This window comes from Mauremys mutica, chromosome 16, assembly GCF_020497125.1.
Source record: "Mauremys mutica isolate MM-2020 ecotype Southern chromosome 16, ASM2049712v1, whole genome shotgun sequence".
Lineage (NCBI taxonomy): Eukaryota > Metazoa > Chordata > Testudines > Geoemydidae > Mauremys > Mauremys mutica.
This window is the reverse complement of record NC_059087.1, coordinates 11,957,599-11,978,700: the sequence shown is the minus strand read 5'-3', so window position 1 is coordinate 11,978,700 and position 21,102 is coordinate 11,957,599. Positions and strand designations below refer to the sequence as shown.

At 44.2% G+C, this 21,102-nt stretch overlaps 1 protein-coding gene across 10 annotated transcripts in view; it reads right to left on the bottom strand.

Moving 5' to 3' along the window:
• PIWIL1 (piwi like RNA-mediated gene silencing 1) overlaps positions 1 to 13,918 on the bottom strand; it is a 64,587-nt gene extending 50,669 nt beyond the window's left edge. For 4 of the 10 annotated variants that reach the window (XM_044989719.1, XM_044989711.1, XM_044989712.1 and 1 more), the window contains exons 1-6: positions 13,603 to 13,687; positions 9,008 to 9,076; positions 8,705 to 8,793; positions 7,575 to 7,698; positions 5,185 to 5,310; positions 2,176 to 2,390 (exon numbers count right to left, since the gene is read on the bottom strand). In XM_044989719.1, the coding sequence (XP_044845654.1) occupies positions 2,176 to 2,390; positions 5,185 to 5,310; positions 7,575 to 7,698; positions 8,705 to 8,785 (546 nt within the window). In that variant the 5' untranslated portion in view covers positions 8,786 to 8,793; positions 9,008 to 9,076; positions 13,603 to 13,687. The other 6 variants (XM_044989714.1, XM_044989713.1, XM_044989715.1 and 3 more) reach the window with 6 other exon arrangements.
• Between the last annotated feature and the right edge of the window lie 7,184 nt (positions 13,919 to 21,102).

The following is a 21,102-nucleotide window of genomic DNA, read 5'->3' as shown; positions in this document are numbered from 1 at the left end:
TCACCTGATAACTAGCTATCTTCACAGTCAAGTAACTTTCTTTCAAGCAATCTCAGTTTTTTTTCCCTTCATCCCTGGAAGTAGATTTTTGCTCACCCTGTCTTGTCCACCACTGGATGCCGTTATTACCAGGGACCCCAGCATAGGAAAAACTGTTTGAATCCTTATGCCAGAACCTGATAGCCTTATTCAGGGTGGGTGCTATAGAGACAAGAGTTTTCCATAGTATGTTGGTGGGATCCTACAGCCCCTTATATATAGGGTGCACCACTTGACCAGGGACAGCACAGTGTAAGGACTCCAGGACTGTATAGCACTCTCCTGAATCACCTCCAGAGATAGCTCTAATGCTGTAGCTGCTCTCCTCGTCAACTCTTGGAATGCTTTGTAGTCTGCAGATAAGGATGGACTAGAATCAGCCCAGCTACCTCATCCACTCACGAAGATGATAAATGAAGCTGCATCTTGTGCTGGTCATCTTCTAGCTCCTCCTCAGGCTGCACCTTGGAAACTGGAGGCTTTGAGGGTAGTTGAGTGGAGGGAACCTCCTTTGAAGGCTGAGGTTGAGGCAACCAAGGTCTCAACTCATAGGCTCCGACTCTGTGGGTGCTCCAGGGCTGGAGCACCCACAGAAGAAAGCAGCGCCCCACCCACCCCCACCCCAGCTCATCTCTGCCGCCTCCCCTGAGCGTGCCGCTTCTCCCCCAGCTCCAGCAGACAAGGGGGAACACAGCATGCTCAAGGAAGAGGCGGGGCCAGGGAAGGGATTTGGGGAAGGAGTCCAATATGGGCAGGGAGGGAACGGAGCAGAGAGGGCGGAAGCACTTACCAGTGCCTGGAAACGTTGGCATCTATGCCTGAACTGTGGCTGAGGTTGTTCTGTAGGGACAGAAAAGGCCCCAGGGTGCCCAATAAAGCCAAGGTAGGTTGGCTGGCCTATGTCACTGGAGGCCAGCAGGGTGGACTCCCTGGAAGAATATCCCTAGCATGAGATCTATGCCTAGAGTGTTAGAACTCCACCCTGGAATCCCATCAAGGAGTTATTGGAGATGAGTGTCTATAGCCCAAGTATGGTAATGGAGATTCCTCCCTGCTCCTGGCTGACTCAGAAGATGAAAATGAATAATTGTCTAGTGAAGGCAGGGTGGTACCAGATGGAGTAGCTAGAGGAATAACCTTAGACGATTTCTCCCATACTGGGTGACTTATGCACCAAAGTCTGTACCAGTACTCCTGACTACCACCCACCAAGCTGAGGGAAAAAAAGCAACTGAGAGTCAGGGTGTCATTAAGTCCTTAGCTGCCCTACCTCCCTGTAGCATCAATAGTACAGAGAGAAAGCATCAATAATGACAGGAACAGCAAAGAATCCTGTGGCACCTTATAGACTAACAGACGTTTTGCAGCATGAGCTTTCGTGGGTGAATACCCACTTCTTCGGATGACTTGCATCCGAAGAAGTGGGTATTCACCCATGAAAGCTCATGCTGCAAAACCTCTGTTAGTCTATAAGGTGCCACAGGATTCTTTGCTGCTTCTACAGAACCAGACTAACACGGCTACCCCTCTGATACTTGAATAATGACAGGGACAGTAACAAACAAGTAGTCAAAGGCATAGTCAGTACCAGTTCTTTGAGCACCAGGACAGTCAGTGCCAGTAAAGCTGAGAGTGGACAGACTGTATTGAAGCCAGATTGGACAGAATTGAAGTATTGGCATCATTGTGGCTGTATTGAGCCAAGAGGTGGCAGTACCCAGAGGGCTTAGAAGAAGGTGGCTTGGTGCTGAGTGTACGCAAGTTTTTTGCTTATTACAAGAAGCCAAGGCTTGTAAGCTGGACAGGCACCAGAGCAGTCAGTATTAAGACTTCAAGATGCTCTTTTTGGTCAGTACCTTCAAACTCCATTATCTCCATGCAGGAATACAAGATTATTTGGGCCTGAATAATTTGGGTGTGGGCTAGTATGATTTGAGTTTCATTAGCCCATCAAGTTCCCATACTTCAAGACAAATAATTAACTCTCAGAAACTCAACCTAATTAAAAGCTGCATATTTTATAGCAATCCTACTCATACTTCATAGAGTTTCACCCCAAAAAGAATGAAAGTACTATGCAAGAATAAAAGTCAAATAGAATCTAGCACCATTTCATGCATACATACATACACACACCTTATTTTCTAGTTTTTTTGGTAAGAATAACATTGTTCCATCAAATGCATGTGTCCTCCCAATAAATTCTTCATGCTGAAAAAGTAAAGCTGAGCGAAGACGCCGAGCTTCCATCTGAGGATTATAGTCAATATGGTACTGATATAAAGCCCATTGTGGACGAGATGTCAACCGAAAATGGTTCGTACTTAATCTTATTGTGGTACCTGAAGTACCTAAAATGACAAAAAATAGCTAGTTATAAAACTAAGTTTTTTAAATGTACAGCATTTCAACAACTTTGCAACTTTTAAATAGAGACAATCCACCCAAAAATTTAATTTTTAAACTTTTTCTGAACTGTTTCAACTCTAACAACTATGGAAATCATGCAAGTCCTCTTTCAGACACATCCAGCAGGTGGTTGCCAGTGTCAAATTTCCAGAGATTCTACAATCCTATCACCTACTGCAGAAGTGCCATATAGAATGAGAACAGCATACAGTCTGGTATTGCGTCACTTAAAGTAGACTGTAGGTGCTTCAGAGAAAGATGCTAGAGCTCCTGTAAACAATTACAACTTGTCCATAGTGGACATCTCTTCTTTACCCCAAGCAGTTAGTTGTTGCCTTATTTCACAAGTGTTTATCAGCGTAACTGTATATTTTAATCCACTCAAGATGCCAGTTTATTTTTGCACTTACTAAGCTCAGACTCAATACAATGTGGTAGTAAGTACCACAAATCAGTTATGCACTTTAAGTTAAACTGATGTGTAAGGAAGTATATGTTGCTGCATTTCAATTTCACTGAGTGTCCCCTCAGATTCATTAATAAGGCAAGCCCAAGTTTCCTTCAATACTGTACCATTTATTTACGCTCCTCTAGTGCTTAAGAGGAAAACTCGCAATATAATCAAGACTAGACCACCATTAGTAGTTAAGTTTCTGTCACTAGTGTAAACCCCTCCAAGAATCAGCTTCTAAGAGTAAATTTAGACCATCAGTGTAGCCTGCAACTGCCTAAGACATAGCTAACAGAAGCTCTCTTATCCAACCTGCTTTGTTTGCTAAGGCAGAATTGTCATATGTATCCTCTAATCAAATAATGCTTTGAAAACCCAGGTTTGGATGACCGCGGCAATTTACCCTTCTCAAGCCACCCAACTGGCAGTTTTCAATGGCTCTTTCCACAAAGGAGACTTATTTGGGACTCTTAATGTGTACATCTGGAGTATGAATTTCTTACAAATTGGGACCTGTAGAAGCAAGTCTTAAGTGTTCTCTGAAGACCCAATAAAGGATAAAGAACTTTTATGCCACGCCTCCTCCCCTAAGCACACGGCTCCCACTCCTCCCCCCTCCCTCCTGGAAAGCACTACGTGCCGCCAAACAGTTGTTTGGCAGCAGGAAGTGCCTGGAGGTAGGCAGAGGAGCAGGAATGTGGCACACAGGGGGAGGGAGGTGGGGAGAGCTTGGCAGCCACAGGAAATAACTCCGGGGGAGGAAGGGGCGGGCGCCTTGGCAGGCTGCAGCAAATAACTCCGCCACATGTTTGAGACCCCGGTGTATAGATTCCTGTCCAAGCCTTCTTACAGAAGAAAAAGCAGTGCAAAGGCTTGGGGGAGTCAGGGGTAACAGAGGAGCTGAGGGAGAGGGACGTAATTCCTGGGAAGGAGCCTGGGATCGAACCTGGAGGGTTGTTGGGTGTGGGCGGGATAAGGATGAAACAGGTTTTGGGGGGGGGGGGGGATTGGGGTTTCGGGGGGGGGAATTGTTAGGGAGCATCTCCCATCCAGATCCTGGCTGACCCCTAGCCTCTCAGGCACATTTGCCTCTGTCCCTGCGAGTTCCTGATCTTCACCCTAATCCCTGCATCCCGCCTCTACCCATCCCCATGTGTTCCTGCACCTCCACTTCCATTCAGGCCCTGGCTCAATGCGGTCACCCCACTAGCTCCTGTGCCTGTTTCAGTCTGTCCACCCCATTAGCCCTTCTGAACCCGTCTTTAACCCCCAAAACAGTCTCGTGTGCCCTGCTCTGTCCATCCTCCCCATATCCTGTGCCTCCTCATCTGGCCCTGCAGACAAGGCACTGGGAGGAAGGCAGACAACTGCCCCCTCCCTCTCTGGCTGGCTGCTCCAGCCAGCTGCCCCCTCTTTTGGCACCACAGCAGTCTTTGGTGAGCAAAAGGTGTAACTGCAGTGCCTCCCCAGTGGAATGTATTTTCTGCAGTGGGTTGGAGAAGAACCTGTGGGGGACATGAATTATGTGAGTGGGCAGTGGCGCAGAATTCCCCCAGAAGTAAAGGATGTTTACAAATACGAAGAGACAATTCAGGGCACAGTAAACTTTAAACATTACAGTCCATTCAGGTCAAAACTGAACGTTAGAATAAAATCTGCGCAATTCGATTTGTTAAGAATATCAAGGCAACATGCACCTATTAACTAGTAGCAGAGGAATACTAAAAATGACCCCTTGCATGTAACTGAAGTTTAATAATCTGGAAAAGTTTGCAGAAGTTATCAGGGGAGAGCAGCACATTTTAGACAGCCCCTTTGAAACTACAACTTGTAGAGGACCAAGAGAAAAACTAAACAAGCAAGTCGGGGTGATTTAATTTCAATAAATGACTGTCAAGTTTTTAGCTAAAAGAGACCCTCAATAAATGTGCAACAAAAATATGTAATAGAACCAACAGAGGTATCCCTCAAATGAAAATGTCTTGTTCCTGCTGAAACACTTAAAATTTAAAACCCTTTGGAGCAAGGTCACTTTTTTCTACTATTTCTCTCCCCATCTTTTACAGCATTCCTAATACAATGAAGTCCTGGTCCCTGATTTGGCCTTCTAGGCGCTACTGAAATATAAATAATCCTCGTTTAACAACTGTTGAGACAAAGCCTATAGCATATGGCTATAGGCAAAGCCTATAGCATATGGCTATAGGCAAAGCCTATAGCCATATAGCGTAGAAACTATATTTCTACGAGCATATTTTATATTTGAAACCACAATATTAACTTACCTGTTTTTGAGTCTTTAACATGTTCTATAGCTTGCCGTGTATTTACCCCAAGGTCATAGAAATCTCTGCGACGTCCACCCCTATCTGCTAATGACAGTTCCTGAAAACCAACTGAAATATCATGTCCTGGAATTTTGGGGAGAGGGGAAATGAATATAAATCATGATAAAATTAACCAATTTATTAAACCATTACAATGTGAAATACAAACAAAAGAATGCTGAGGACTTTAAGAACTGAACCCTTGAACAGAAGAAGCCAGAGCAGTTGCCATAGCACAATCTGAAGGAGCCTCAAGGTTGCCTCAACTCTCAGAACAATGGCATTATAAAAAAAAATCTGTAGCTATTTGAGATGTATTTTACAACTCTAAAAGTACTACAGGGCTACGGGTTAGACTGAGACAGGTATTACACAGAGTTCAAATAGCAATGAAGAGAGCTAGATATACTTTAAATCCCAATTTTCAACATCTTCATTATTTCATTTGGGATTTAGTACTATCTGTTAAAACTTCATTTCAATTGTGAAATATGCCAAATTTCAACCCAGGTTCTCAGATTTTTTCCCTGTTACCGATTGCATTTCAACAAAATATTTAAAGGAAAAAAATTACTTGTAACTTGAGTTTTCAAATGATGTCTGCATTCATACCATAAACTCAAAACTCATTCAGAGAAATATGGCAGATGTCTGGCGGCCCCTAAACTGAGGTAGATCCATTCTACTATTAGAAGAACTCCTTTATCTTGTGGTGTAATTGCCTGAAGGCTCATGGGTCGCTATTAGATTGGCTGTACTTCCAGGTCCATATGCAGTATCTACATGGAGCCAATGTGTTACCACTTTCTTCTTTCTGTACGTAGCAAAATAAGCCTGCTTTGTGTAGTACTAGTACGCCTTAAGATCTCCTGGGAATGAGCGTACATCTGGAATCTGAAGAGCATGAACCTCTTTGAGCAGTGATATCAAACTGGCTACATCAACCTCTTTTGGGGGCATATATAGAGATTAAGTGTTAACTCCTAAATTCAGTGACACTTTAAAAGAATTTCAATCTAATTTGTATAGTTATTACAACTATAGCTGCACGTGCAAGCTGTCAAAGAGAAGAAACTGTAGTGGTTCTAGAAGTGTGTTGCATCATTTCTACCCTCCTCCTCAACCAAGCAACGCAGAAAGAAAGCCATATGGTAACTTGTGCATTTAAAACACTATCCTAATGTAAGTATTTACTAAGGCAGTCAATTAATGGTAGTTAACGCATGCGATTAACTCAAAACAAATTAATGGTTTATTTTTAACAAGCTTTAAATCACACTCCTCATGACCCTATCCCATAGTATGTGAGCAATTTGGTAGAGCTGGTTAAAAACCTGCCAGGGGGAAAGAGGAGCCCAGCGCCCCCACTCAACGCCTGCACCATCCCCTCCCTGCTGGACAGGTCCAGCCTTAGGGGTCGGCAAGGGGGCCACCACCCAGGATGCCATGCTCTTGTGGTGCCACTGCATGCCTCCAGGGCAGGGGTGCCCCTCCCCCTGCTGTCCTGCTCCACTGCTGCTCCTTCCCCCTCCCCCATGGAGCCGCCCCAGCCAAGATACTCCAGACCGATTAAAACTGCGATTAACTGCAACTATTTTTTTAATCTTGTGATTAATCATGATTAATTTTTTAACTGTTTGACAGCCCTAGTATTTACTAATAATTCAGGATAGAAAAAAATGGAACAGGTAAAACAAGATATGTAAATATATTCCATTTCCTAATCACAAGAAATTCCAGTCTGCAGGGAGGGATAGATCAGTGGTTTGAGCATTGGCCTGCTAAACCCAGGGTTATAAATTCAATCCTTGAAGGGGCCATTTAGGGATCTGAGGCAAAAATCTGTCTGGGGATTGGTCCTGCTTTGAGTGGGGGGTTGGGGTAGATGACCTCCTGAGGTCCCTTCCAGTCCTGATATGATATGCTATGAAAAACCCTCAACTGGGAAACCAATTAAAACCATGTGCTCTGAAAAACAGCTTCTTATACAGAGCTTTCAATCTCCACCATTTGCCAAAAGTAAAGAGATACACTCAGGAATATTAATTCTATGACAGCAAAGACAACTAGAGCCCGGGTGTAGAATAAGCAGGACCCAACAGTAAAGTTTGCTTTCTTTATCTAGCTCCATCAAAGTTCAAGCTGTTTGAGAAATAATGTGCCATTATGAGACCACATCAGAAAAAATTTCCGTACTTCAGATTTAACTAGTTATTAATCTGATTTTGAAGAAAAAAATCAGAAATGCCATCCTGAATATATAATTATCTTAGTCTTCTAATCATTAAGTCTTCTAAATACTTGTTCTGTAGGCAATAACCTTCACTTCCTGATCCCCTCCATCTCACCTTGTGGAACAATAGGAGCTCCTCTTTGTCGTCCACGGCCAACAAATTCTCCCTCTGATGGTGGTTGTGGTTGAGGTTGAGGTTGCAAAGGTCTAGGTTGCACATAGCTAGGTGGCCTCTGATCCTGCAAAGTCCACTACACTTAGGAACAGCACTCACTGATATCACAAAAAACCCTGTACTATCAAATGAAGTCACCAGAGGGTCTACTGCATAGCCAAGTTCCTATGATGGTTATTTAATATAGAGTGACATATTAACCTAAGTTACCAAAAAGTTATTCAGTAAAATTACTCATTCAGTTTGGAAGACAACACTACAGAAATGGCATGATTATTCTGCATGTAGCAGTGCTGTATCTAACTATCACTGGTTAACTGAAGCTGGCTTCAAGCTGCTCTCCACCACATCCTCTTTATTTAAAAGAAAAGGGGGGGGGGGGGAAAGCTCCTGCAATTATTGCAATCTGAGGAACATGAAATGCAACTCCTGGTCCCCAAAGATACTACAAAAAATACCACAAAAACTACAGGGGAAAAGGCAGTTGACTCTGCAGAAAGGAAGCCTTTTATACCTAACATATTTTAGAATAACCATGTATATATATTTTAGTGCAACTCATCAGGAGGCAGCATCTTCTGTGTTCCATATACTGCTGAATACAGCACTCAAACTCAGGCATCTGAGGGAGCCTACCTGTCCTCATGGAAAGCAATTCCTATCTATGAAGTTAAGCACACAGCCAAACCTCTCAAGAAGGCACAAAGGTCATTAGCAAGACAATGACACCTACACACACAAAGCTTTAAAGGAATATACCACCTTTACTGTCAAGTATCAGAGGGGTAGCTGTGTTAATCTGGATCTGTAAAAGCAGCAAAGAATCCTGTGGCACCTTATAGACTAACAGACATTTTGGACATCTGTTAGTCTATAAGGTGCCACAGGATTCTTTGCTGCTTTTACACCTTTACTGTGGCAGTGCATTTGCTTATCAGTCATGTGAAGCAAAAACAGGTTTGATTTCAAATGAAGCCCTTGATACATATACAACTGTATGGGAAGCAGACAACTCTGAATTTTAATATTTAAAAATGTAGATGTGCTGGATCTGAAAAATGAATACTCACAGAAGCTGCTCCTACAGGAGGTACAGCTATTTGCTGGCCACGAGCTCGTCCTCTCGCTCTAGCTCTAGCTCTTCCAGTCATTGTGTTTTCTAAGAAAAACCAGCTATAGTTATAGGACACAATCCTCAGTTTTTTCATGACAGTATAATTTTTAGCAGAGGTTGTTTTTTTTTTTATTGGTCTTTTGTTCAGTAGAAGAGAAAGATTAATCTAGCTAGATTAGCCCAGCCACTGTGCTCTAAGGCCCTGTTTACACTACTTTTTTAAAAGATTTTTTTCTGTTGCCACCAAGGGGATCCCTACCTTAGTTAAGGTGATGGCAGCTGCCAGAATTCTCAGTAGTGTATTATACATCTGTGCTTTGATGCAATCCTACAAACATTTAAACACATGTAACTTTAGCAACACGACTGAACTGAAATCACTGCAACTAAGGGTACGTCTACACTACGGGACTATTCCGAATTTGCATAAACCGGTTTTGTAAAACAGATTTTATAAAATCGAGTGCGCGCGGCCACACTAAACACATTAAATCGGTGGTGTGCGTCCATGGTCCGAGGCTAGCGTCGATTTCTGGAGCGTTGCACTGTGGGTAGCTATTCCCTAGCTATCCCATAGTTCCCGCAGCCTCCCCCGCCCCTTGGAACTTCCGGGTTGAGATCCCAGTGCCTGATGGGGCAAAAATCATTGTCGCGGGTGGTTCTGGGTAAATGTCGTCAGTCACTCCTTCGTCTGGGAAAGCAACGGCAGACAAGCATTTCGCGCCTTTTTCCCCTGGATTGCCCTGGCAGATGCCATAGCATGGCAATCATGGAGCTTTTTTTGCCGTTTGTGACTCTCACCGTATGTGTACTAGATGCCGCTCACAGAGGCGATTCAGCAGCGCTACACAGAAGCATGCTTTTGCTTTTGCATGACAGCAGAGATGGTTACTAGCCATATTGCACCATCCAAACCCTTCCATAAATTGGAACTGAGGATGATCATGGCTACCAGTCCTTTTGTACCATTTGCTGCTAGTGCCCCTGGTCAATCAGCCAGGGGCGCAAAAGCCAAGAGTGGTTACTAGCCATATTGTACCTTCCATCGTTTTGTACCATTGGCTGCTGTCATAAGTGCCCCTGGCCGATCAGCCAGGGGTGCAAAAGCAAAAATTGGGAATGACTCCCTGAGTCAATCCCTCCTTTTTGGTATAAAAAAATAGAATCAGTGCTGCCTAATATAGGCAAGTGTGCTAGAGAACCACCTGCTCTGTGTCAGAGCCCGCAGAAATTATTATCTGTATGCTATTCACAGGGGGTGCTCCTGTAACAACCCCACCTGTTGATTCCGTTCTTCCCCCAGCCTTTCTTGGCTACCGTAGCATTGTCCCCCCACTTGTGTGATGAATTAATAAAGAATGCAGGAATAAGACACACTGACTTGTTAGTGAGAAATGAGTGGAAGGCAGCCTCCAGCTGCTATGATAGTCCAGACAGGACATTAAGCAGTGTGTAGGAGAGAAGCCCAGCATCCCACTGCTAGTCCAGGGGCAACTGAATCTTTTCTTTACACATGAAGGGTGGGGGCTGATGGAGCTCAGCCCCCTGTTGCTATGATGAGGATGGTTACCAGCCATATTGCACCATCCATCCACCAGAAAAAATTAGGGCCAATAGGCTGATGACGAGGACGGTTACCAGTCCTTTTGTACCATCAGCTGAGGCTGATGATGAGGATGGATTTCCATCTTTTTGCACGATCAGCTTATGCTGATGATGAGGATGGATTTCCATCGTATTGTACCATCAGCCACCCATGACGGGGGGGGAGCAAGGATGTTGGTGTTGAGTGCTGCACTATCGCGTCTATCTGCAGCATTCAGTAAAGATAGGGTGACATGTAAAAGAGTCAGAGGATTGTTTTACCTTTCGCTTCTGGGGGTGGGTGGGGGGTGGGTGAGTAGATTGCCGAGCTATGCCCTGACCCGCGGACACTGTGTTTGACCCTAGAAGCATTTGGAGCTCAGCCAAGAATGCAAATAATTTTAGGAGGCTGCAGGAACTGTGGGATAGCTTCAGTCCTCCAGTCCATGCGCATCCATTTGATTCTTTGGCTTTCCGTTACGCTTGTCACGCTGCAGTGCGCTGAGTCCCTGCTCTGGCGTCTGTCTGGAGATTTTTAAAAAAGGATTCTGAATTTCATCTTCTGTAACGGAGCGCTGATAGAACGGATAGAACGGATTTGCCTGCCCTTACAGCGATCACATCCGCATGGTCCATGCGGGAGCTCTTTTTTTTATTTTGATTTCGGACTGCATCGCCACCCGTGCTGATCGGAGCTCCACGCTGGGCAAACAGGAAATATTCAAAAGTTCGCGGGGCTTTTCCTGTTTACCTGACCACTGCATCCGAGTTCAGATTGCGGTCCAGAGCGGTCACTGGTGCACTGTGGGATAGCTCCCGGAGGCCAATACCGTCGATCAGCGTCCACACTAACCCTAATCCGATATGTTAATACCGATACTAGCGTTACTCCTCTCGTTAGGGAGGAGTACAGAAACCGGTTTAAAGAGCCATTAAAATCGATATAAGGTGCCTCCTAGTGTGGACGGTTTTGGCGTTAAATCGGTTTTATGCTCCTAAAACCGATTTAAACGCCTAGTGTAGACCAGGCCGGAGTCTATGCATGCTTAAGTAAAGTTATGCATGCTTAAGCGTCTGAACCAGGGATCGGCAACCTTCGGTCTGCGGTAAGCCCCATGCCGGGCCTGGCTGGTTTGTTTACCTGCCATGTCTGCAGGTTCGGCCAATCGCGACTCCCATTGGCCACAGTTCGCCATTCCAGGCTAATGGGGGCTGCAGGAAGCGGTGTGGGACAAGGGATGTGCTGGCTGCAGCTTCTCACAGCCCCCATTGGCCTGGAACGGCGAATTGCGGCCAATGGGAGCCACGATTGGCCGAACCTGCGGACGCGGCAGGTAAACAAACTGGCCTGGCCCACCAGGGGGCTTACCCTGGCGGGCCACGGGCCAAAGGTTGCCGATCCCTGGTCTGAACAATAAGCAATGGATTTTATTTATTTATTTTGTGTGAAAAGTTATGGTTTAGGCAACTCGGATGACAGCTTCCACAAACTACTCCCATTAAAAACAAAAACAAAAAACCTGTTAGGGAACATTTTAAAATTTTGCAAAAAAATTAAACAAGCAATGCACTTCTGAGCAAGACTAAAATTGGCACGGTTGAGTAAGGAATATACTGAACATTGCACAGAATTTTGACTGGTTTCTCAAACACGTCCAACTGCTTCCAAGAGTGACATACGGCTAAGTTACACTGAACAGCCCTAGTTCTCTTTATGATATGTAACTATGAATTTGTAAGCTTGGACAGAGAAGAAAATTTTCAATTGGCAACTGCATAGTCTATATACCAGAATTCACAGAAGAAGTGGAGTACATGACACCATAAGACACTTTACTCAATTGTAAGTCAGTGCTCAAGAAATAACTTTTAAATAATTTTCAGGCTTAATGAAAAATGGCCTACAAATCCATGCGTTTTTTAACCTGAGCAGCTGCAATGCCCCATATTAGTCTCCTTAAAAAGCATGGTATTAACTAATATGTCATCCATCATCATAGCAGTCAGGCACTTTATAAACACAGTCTGCTAGTATTCTAACATATTCGTAATTTAGGGTTACCATTCGTCCAAATTCTCCCAGACATGTCCGGCCTTTGGGGTTAAAATTTGTAAATATCTAAAAATGTTCAGGATTCCAGCCCCCCCATACAGAGAGCTCAGCACAACTGACAGGGCGGCCGGCAGGACTGAGCCACTCGCATGGGGCTCCGGCAGCCAGAGCCCCTCCTCTGCTTCCCCCCCTCTTCTCCCCTGCAGCTTCAGAGCACCTCCTCAGCTCCCAGCATGTGCAGGATAGGCCTGGGAGTCCCGGGGGTCTGTCTGGGGGCAGGGGTGTGGATAAGGGTCTGGGCAGTCAAGGGACAGATAGGGGGGTAGGGTCCTATGAGGGGCAGTTAGAGGGGGATCTCAGGAGGGGGCAGCCAGGGGATAAGGAACAGGGAGGCTTAGATAGGGGGTTGGGTCCTGTGGGGCAGTTAGGGGCACGGGTCCCAGGAGGGGGCAGTCAGGGGACAAGGAGCCAGGGGGCTGGAGGCTCTGAGGGGGGCAGTCAGAAGGTGTGAAGTGGGGGCAGGGGACAGTGTGCATGGGGGCAGGGCTAGGGCAGGACTCCCCTCCCAATCCTTTTTTGACTGTTGAAATATGGCAACCCTTCCTGTATTAGTTATTTGTTCAGCTTAGAATCTCCCTCTGAGAAGCAATCCCTAATATCAGAAGGCCCTTGGAAGAGGCAGCCTTGCAAAAGAATGCCCCCCTCTGGAACAGAATTCATTTACATTTCAGTCCCCCCCCCCCCCGATTTCCCTGCAGCGCACACAGCCTGTTCCAGCCCCAATCCCTCTCCGCAGGCCATAGCCCTAGTGCCCCCCCCCGGAGCGCCCCTGCCCCAGCAGCCCCCTCCCCACACTAGGAACTCCCCACCCACAGTCCCGCCCCTACTTAGCCCTACGGGTTCGCCGTCCCCTCACCCACAGGGCTAGTGACCCACTCGTCCTCCCGGTTTGCTCTACCCGCAGTGAACAGAGTGCCCCCCACGCTTGCTAGCACTGCCAGACCCCATTCCCTACAACCCGCTCCTTACCCCGCTGCGCAGCCCTAGGCCTCTCCCCTTCACCCAGCTCAGGCAGCCCCCCGCCTCCATTTCTCCAGGACTAGGCGCACAAGCCCCAACCGAGGTAGGGGGACCCACTGGCCTCTGACTGCAGGCGGCAGGTAACCCCAAGCAGGCTCCTCCCGCCTCGCTATCAGCGGGAGAATGACTGTTAGTACCTGCCCACCACTTCGCCCCGCGCGGCCAGAAGAAGAAACGCGCACGGACCCTCCCAACGGTTTTCACGGCCTCCTCACCGGGGCGAGCAACGTGAGTCTCACTCCGCCGGCGGCGCCACCTCCTCCTGCCGCTGCCTTAAGGACAGCTGAGTCCGCCTCCGCCGCTTCCACGAATTAGGCGAGGGGTTTCTCCGTACCCGTCGGGCTCATCTCCGCTCTTGGCAGTGCAGAGCCTGGGGATTCATTTCCCGAGCGAATGTGCACATCACGTAGAGAAAGTGAGGCGACCCCGTCTTCGTGCAGGGAGAGCGGCGCGTGGCTGCAAGAGAGCCGCAAGCGGGCTCGCCTCTGATTGGACTGCGACGCCGCGAGTGCCCGCCTCCCGGAGAGCCGAAAGCGACCCCGCGGTTCCGAAGATTTCCGAAAGGGGCTGGCGGGCGCGCCCGAAGAGTTTCCCGACGGAGTGGTAGAGTCGAGGCTGCCGAAGATTTCCGAAAGGGGCTGGCGGGGGAGCGGAGAGTCCCGAGAGGTGCCGGAAGGCTCTGGCCTGTTGGCTTCCCGGGGGAAGAGCTGGACTTGGGTTCCGAAAGCGGGAACCACGTGTTAATTTACGTGTTGGGTGCAGCTCCCAATGCAGAGTTATGATTATTTGATCAAATTAATTACTTTGTATTATTAGTTAATGATCATCCACTTAATTATTAATCAACCCTATTAATGCTTAATCAAATGGCTAGTGTTACTAATTAACAGTTAACCCTATTATAGCGAATAATAATGCCATCCTGGCAGCTATTTCTTCTGCCTAGCAATCATTTTGGAGAGTACGTGGGCCAGATTTACCAGAAGCATAAATGAAAAACTCCAGTGGAGTTGCATCCTCTTTTTCACCATTTTCCTAAATTAAAATCAAAGCTTAATACATATACTGGCCCTGTTCTTTACTGCCTTGCATCTTGTGTGGAAAGTGACACTTGAGTATTGGTGATGGCATAAGAACAGCTATATTGAGTCAGACCAGTGGTTAATCTAGCCCAGTATCCTGTCTTTTGACAGTGGCCAATGCCAGGTGCTTCAGAGGGAATGAACAATACAGGTAATCAAGTGATCATTCCCCATCGCCCATTCCCAGCTTCTGGCAAACAGAGGTTAGGGACACTTCTGAGCATGGTTTTGCATCCCTGCCCATTTAACATCTAAATGAACATAACATAAAAGTATGTAACTGGGCAGTTCTTTGGACTTTTTAACTACAATTTTAATCTTTGAGAGCAGTGCAGCAAAACATTTGCTGAAATCAGAGGATAAAACTCTGAAGGCACATCTTTCAGAAGAAAATGACAAATAATTTGGGTTATTTTACCCACTAAATTTCCATTTTACAGATGACATGGCTTCATAAATGGTTTGGTTTCTATGCTACTAAAACCAGTTACAGGGACAATAAAATACTATGACAGAAGAGACAAGTAAAATATTAGAGTAATGGTTTAGGGATGTAAGTATATGTGTGTGTGAGAGAGGAGAGTTTGTGGGTTAAAGGTGTCCCTGCCATCTGTATTTTGGAAAATAAGCATTATACAATTCTGCCAGAAGGTGGAGCAATGAAACAAGAAATAAACGCTTGCGGGGCCACTTCAGTGAAAGAACTGTTCCTCAGATCTGATAATTAACATCTACAAAAATGCTACTGAAACTAGGATTATATTCTATACTCATTGAGGTTGATTCTGGAGTGAAGGACTGCTAGTCAAGAAGCTAGAATAGCCTCCTGGGGATTCCCTCCTGAGCTACTCTGAACACCTTACGACTCCCAATTAAGGGACGTGCTGGGCATGGGAGGGAGAGTGGCCAGAGAGCTCTGGCTATCAATGTTCTGGGTGGCCCTGCAGCCCATAGGAGCTGGGCAAGGCTGACAAATTAGAGCAGGCTGAGAATTTGGGAGGCACAAACATGGCTTAGGGGTTGTGTACGTTAGGAAATGTATAGGCATAATTATACCGGTATAACTCCCTGTATGGACATTCATTTTCCAGGATAAGATTGTCCAAAAGAAGAGTTAAACTGATATAATTATGCCAGTAAATTTCACTAGTGAGACAAGCCCTTAGAAATACAGATGAAAGGTGCAGCACAGATTCTGGATGATTGTGCCTGGGCCCAGTCTTTAGCCATCTAGCAGAGCTCAGGTAAATGGAGCTGGAGGAATGGCATCTAAGTTCCCTCTAAACTGCGCGGCCATGCAGCAGGCTATTAAAGGCCATGCAGGCAGGGAGAGATGCCCGGAGCTGCTGTGGCTGCGGAGAGGCACCTCTCTCCAAGCCCCAGCCTTGGAGCTGCCCTCTCCCCCGGCCCCAGGCTGCTGCAGCAAGAGACGGCTGGGGGAGACTGTGGAATCTCCATCATTGAAGATTTTCAAGAACAGGTTAGACAAACACCTGTCAGAGATGGTCTAGATAATACTTAGTCCTGCCATGAGTGCAGGGGACAGGACTAGATGACCTCTCGAGGTCCCTTCTGGTCTTACAATTCTATTATTTCATTTTACCAAACAGTTTAGTTTGAACTTCAGATTGAACTTCTTTGCTCCAGAATTGGCTGCTACCACTTAACACATAGTAGGTCTGAGGAATGAATGTGGGTATGTAATTATCACAGACACAAACAGATTTCCTATACCAAATATATTAAATCCAGTATGTCTTTATTTGGTGAGGGTGGACACGTACACACACACACATACTAATTCACGCTCATTTTCTATCATCCAGACACTTATTATAATTACTAATTGTGTAAAGAGGGAGCAGAGTTGGCATATAGATTAACAAGATGGAGGTATTACAGGAATGGGAGGCAGGAGGTGTATTTTCAGAACAGTGTGTATTTGATGCACAATTTGAATTATTGTTAACAGGATTTGTACATCCAATTTCCAGTGCTCTTGGAAAGTGCTCTTCCCATTGTCCAGTTGCTATATAATAATACCTCAAAAACCGTCATGCATTTTTATTGTGATTTTCTCATTCACCGTCATCTTCTTATATTGTTGCTTTCCAGGCAGCTTACCCAAAATCACAACTGTTTTGCATGAAACTTGCTTTTGACTTATAACGGATTGGAAAATAAGATAGTCTTAAAATTAACACCTCACTGATCCTGAGTTCCAAATAAATATAGCAACATTTTGTACAAAAGCTAAGCTGGTTGCCTGGCTGGTCAATAGCTCTTATTTTTCTACAGTGTGTGTCGGTCACTCTTAACAATACTGTATATTCACATTTCTTGCTACAGGGATGCTCAAATGAGGACAAATACAGAAGTTGGAAAGAAAAGCAGGCCACAATCTTATGAAACGTTAACACATTTCAACTAAGAACATAGGAAGCAGTCCTTGCACCATAGATACTATACATTCTCTAGTAGATCAGAAATACACTCATAAATACCTTTTTTATGTACCAAACCCCATTCAGTTACTAATCCACAATCTCTCATTTCACCTAGCAGAACTAACAAATCTCATGACTAGGAAGTGAGCATTCCTGTAGGGGAGCCATAATTGTGCCCAATTTTTCTCCATTCCTTGTGTATAGTATCAGAGGGGTAGCCGTGTTAGTCTGGTTCTGTAGAAGCAGCAAAGAATCCTGTGGCACCTTATAGACTAACAGACGTTTTGCAGCATGAGCTTTCGTGGGTGAATACCCACTTCTTCGGATGCAAGTAGTGGAAATTTCCAGGGGCAGGTGTATATATAAGCAAGCAAGAAGCAAGCTAGAGATAACCTTGCTTCTTGCTTGCTTATATATACACCTGCCCCTGGAAATTTCCACTACTTGCATCCGAAGAAGTGGGTAACCTTGCTTCTTGCTTGCTTATATATACACCTGCCCCTGGAAATTTCCACTACTTGCATCCGAAGAAGTGGGTATTCACCCACGAAAACTCATGGTGCAAAACGTCTGTTAGTCTATAAGGTGCCACAGGATTCTTTGCTGCTTCCTTGTGTATAGAAATTGGAGGCCTTTTCAACCACCCTTCTCAACTGCCCAATCAGATCAAGCCTTAAATAAATCAGCCCGCAAACTATAACAGAGCAAGGCTCTGGTTCTGCTCCCATTTAAAATTTTGCAGTTGACTTCAATGGGTACAGGGTATGCCCCTCTTCTCTACTGTCCTTTGCTCTTCTTATCCCACGCTGTAATGGGTACATGCGGTAACAAAGACAAAACAATATTCATTAATTTCTCCATTTGCTTGGTTTAGAGTGTGACTTGTCTCCAAATTCAATTTTGGATTATTTATAATTGAGGACAGGATAGCAGCCCACTTAGGAAACCAAAACTTCTTTTATAAATTAAAAAAGAAGGCACTTAAAATGTCCAGGCTAAGAGGGAGTATCACTACACAGAGGAAGTTACAGTACTGTCAGCATGTAGTTTTTATTAATCAAATATAAATCTGGATAAATATTTAACTCAGCACATATGCTTATGTAAGGCATGTTAACTGCTTTTAAGAGCACTGATTACTGTGTGCCATAGGCTCTTTACCCCAGTGGGAAATTTTATTACTTAGTTGCCTGCAGAACTCTCCAGATGGTCAGAGGGTTAAAGCTGCAGAAACATGACATGGAGATTGTCTTAGATCAGCACTGTTTAAAAGGTAAACAGAAAGAATATAAAGATCTGTTCACAGCCACTTAAGTGACATGAACTGAGGGAGAAAACAAAAGTGTGTGTGAGGGTAAATACTTTTTTTTTTAATTCACAAATAAACATAGGCATTTGACATACTAATTGTAACTTTAAAAAAAAAATCCAAATTAATCACATTTCCTGGCAGATCATAATTAATTTTAGTTGCAAATTGTTAAAAGTTTCTGAATCAATTCATTGCTTTCCTATGGCAATCCTTTTTGAATAAATAAATAAACATCAGCAAATCAGCCCCCTAGTTCTTACTCATGAGTGGTTTGACTTGGAAGACAAGATAATTAGCACCTAATGAAAGATATGTGGCAATTTGGTTTTGACCATCTTTTTGATTTGCTCAGATGGCTGATGTTTTACTGATTCAAGCCTAGCTATAGTTGTAACTCTAAAGGTAACAGTCACAGGAAACATGTGAATGGCAATGTACCAACTGCAACTGGTGCTGCAAATGTTTAGTTCTGGCTGATTTTGAGTAGAAATGAAGAGGAAAATGACATTTTGAAAATGGCAGCTTTGGGGAAGTTCCTATTCTAATTTTGGTATTTTGCCAAAAAAATCTAACTCGGGTACTTAAACACACCAAAATATCATATATGAAATAGTTGTTTCACAGCTACTTGGCTTGAATCTTGCTTTGATGTTTGTTTTTCCCATGATGCAATTGTTTTTGCCGTCTGTCTCCTGTTGCTACAATAGACCATTTCCCATATATGTCATCTCCAAAGGGGAAAAGACTGCATGGAAACAGAACAAAGAAAACAGAACAAAAGAAAATCAAGGAATTTTCCAAAGGCCCATTTGATATACAAGTATAAACAGGAAAACGATGCCTGGGGAGTCAGGAGTCAGGAATTGCACTAGCAGACAGCTGTTAAATTGTGTTGTTAGCAGCACTTTGGGATACAGAATTGTGTGATATGAATGCATACAGTGAACACACATTTCACTATCTTTATGATGACATTCAAGTGTACTGGAAACTACTATTGAAACAATCTGCATGTTTTGCCTTCAAATTCTTTTAAAGACATCAATGCAAGAGTTCTGAAGTCCAAACTTCAATGGTTCTGTGCACTCTAGCACCAGAAGGAAAGACACCCCAATGTATCTAAGAAGGAATCTCACTTGTCAGGAGTATTGTACCTGTAATGATGCAAAAATATATATGGCCCAATTTTCAAAAGAACTCAGCACCCCAATTAGGGCCAGATTTTCAAAAGAGCTTGGCATGTTGGTCCTGAGCACTTTTGAAAATCTGGTCACAAAGGGAGCCGCTGGGTGCAGAACACTTTAGACATTCTGACTCCTATTGTGAGTGCTGCATGCTTGAAAATCTAGCCCTGAGCTCCTTTGAAAATCTGGCTTACAGCATTTTTACACCTCTTATAGATTTTTAAACCAGAAAGGCAAGAGAGAAAGGCCAGACTTTAAGAGTGACTCTCATTGTTTAACACCAGAAAAACACAGGAAATGGTTACTTGTATCTAAGGGCTTGTCTACATGGAGCAGTAATGCAGACTATGGGAGTGTGATTTCTAAAGCACACTAGCATGTTGTGCATTAATTGTCCATGTAGACCATAGGTCGGCAACCTTTCAGAAGTGGTGTGCTAAGTCTTCATTTATTCACTCTAATTTAAGATTTCGTATGCCGGTAATACATTTTAACGTTTTTAGAAGGTCTCTTTCTATAAGTCTATAATATATAACTAAACCATTGTTGTATGTAAAGTAAATATGTTTTTTAAAATGTTTAAGAAGCTTCATTTAAAATTAAATTAAAATGCAGAGCCCCTCGGACCGGTGGCCAGGACCTGGGCAGTGTGAGTCCCGCTGAAAATCAACTCAAGTACTACCTTTGGCACACGTGCCATAAGTTACCTACCCCTGATTGTAGACGCTGCTGGTGCACTCTAAAGATTCCCCTGGGCCTAGACCGCTTTAACATAGTTTGAAACAGCACTACATGAGAGTGCACCAGGGAACATTGCAAGGAGATTATTCATTACAGTATATATTGCTGTAATGAGTAATGTATATAATATGTATTATTCATGACAGTATGTGCAAAGAGAAAGCCCTGGAAAACCCTGATTTTTGGACCTCTACATGAAACTCAAAAATTGCTAAAAATAAACCATGAAAAATAACATTAATCAACCCAAAAGAAACAGAAGCCCTAATTATATTTCAACAGCTTTTTTATTCTGGCATCATACCGTATATGGCACAGAAAACAATAGATTAGTCCAAAAAGAAACTGGAAATATTTCAGCAGAGAGAATCTAATTAGTATTTTAGAGTTTAGATAAGGTGACATAGGTTGATTGCTGCTCGTTTGGCAACCTGATTACATCTAATTGTCTTCTGATTGACCTGAATATTCCTGCATTGTGCAGCGAGATTGGGTTATGCCATTTAGTGCAGGATTAAAAAATACCATAGTTTAGCTTTTTACAAAATACTATAAAACTTTGTTCACAGTCAAGTAAGTGCTTTTGTTGTTGTTGTTTTGTTCAAAGCCCAGCTGCAGGCCTGGAGCATTTCTCATAAATATCAGGAAGTACCCAAAGCCACAATCAGGATTAAAGAGTTGATCTGAACCTTAGATCTTAGCTTTAAAGCTGTAATGTACAGTGAATTTGGTTACATGACAAAGGTAATGGTAATTGCTGAAGTATGTTTTCTTAAGTTGCAAAATCAGTTTTGAAATGTTTTCTTTGAAACCTCCCCCAATGCCATGCATGAGAATGAGTGGACTTGCAGAGCAGCATTTGCTTGTGACC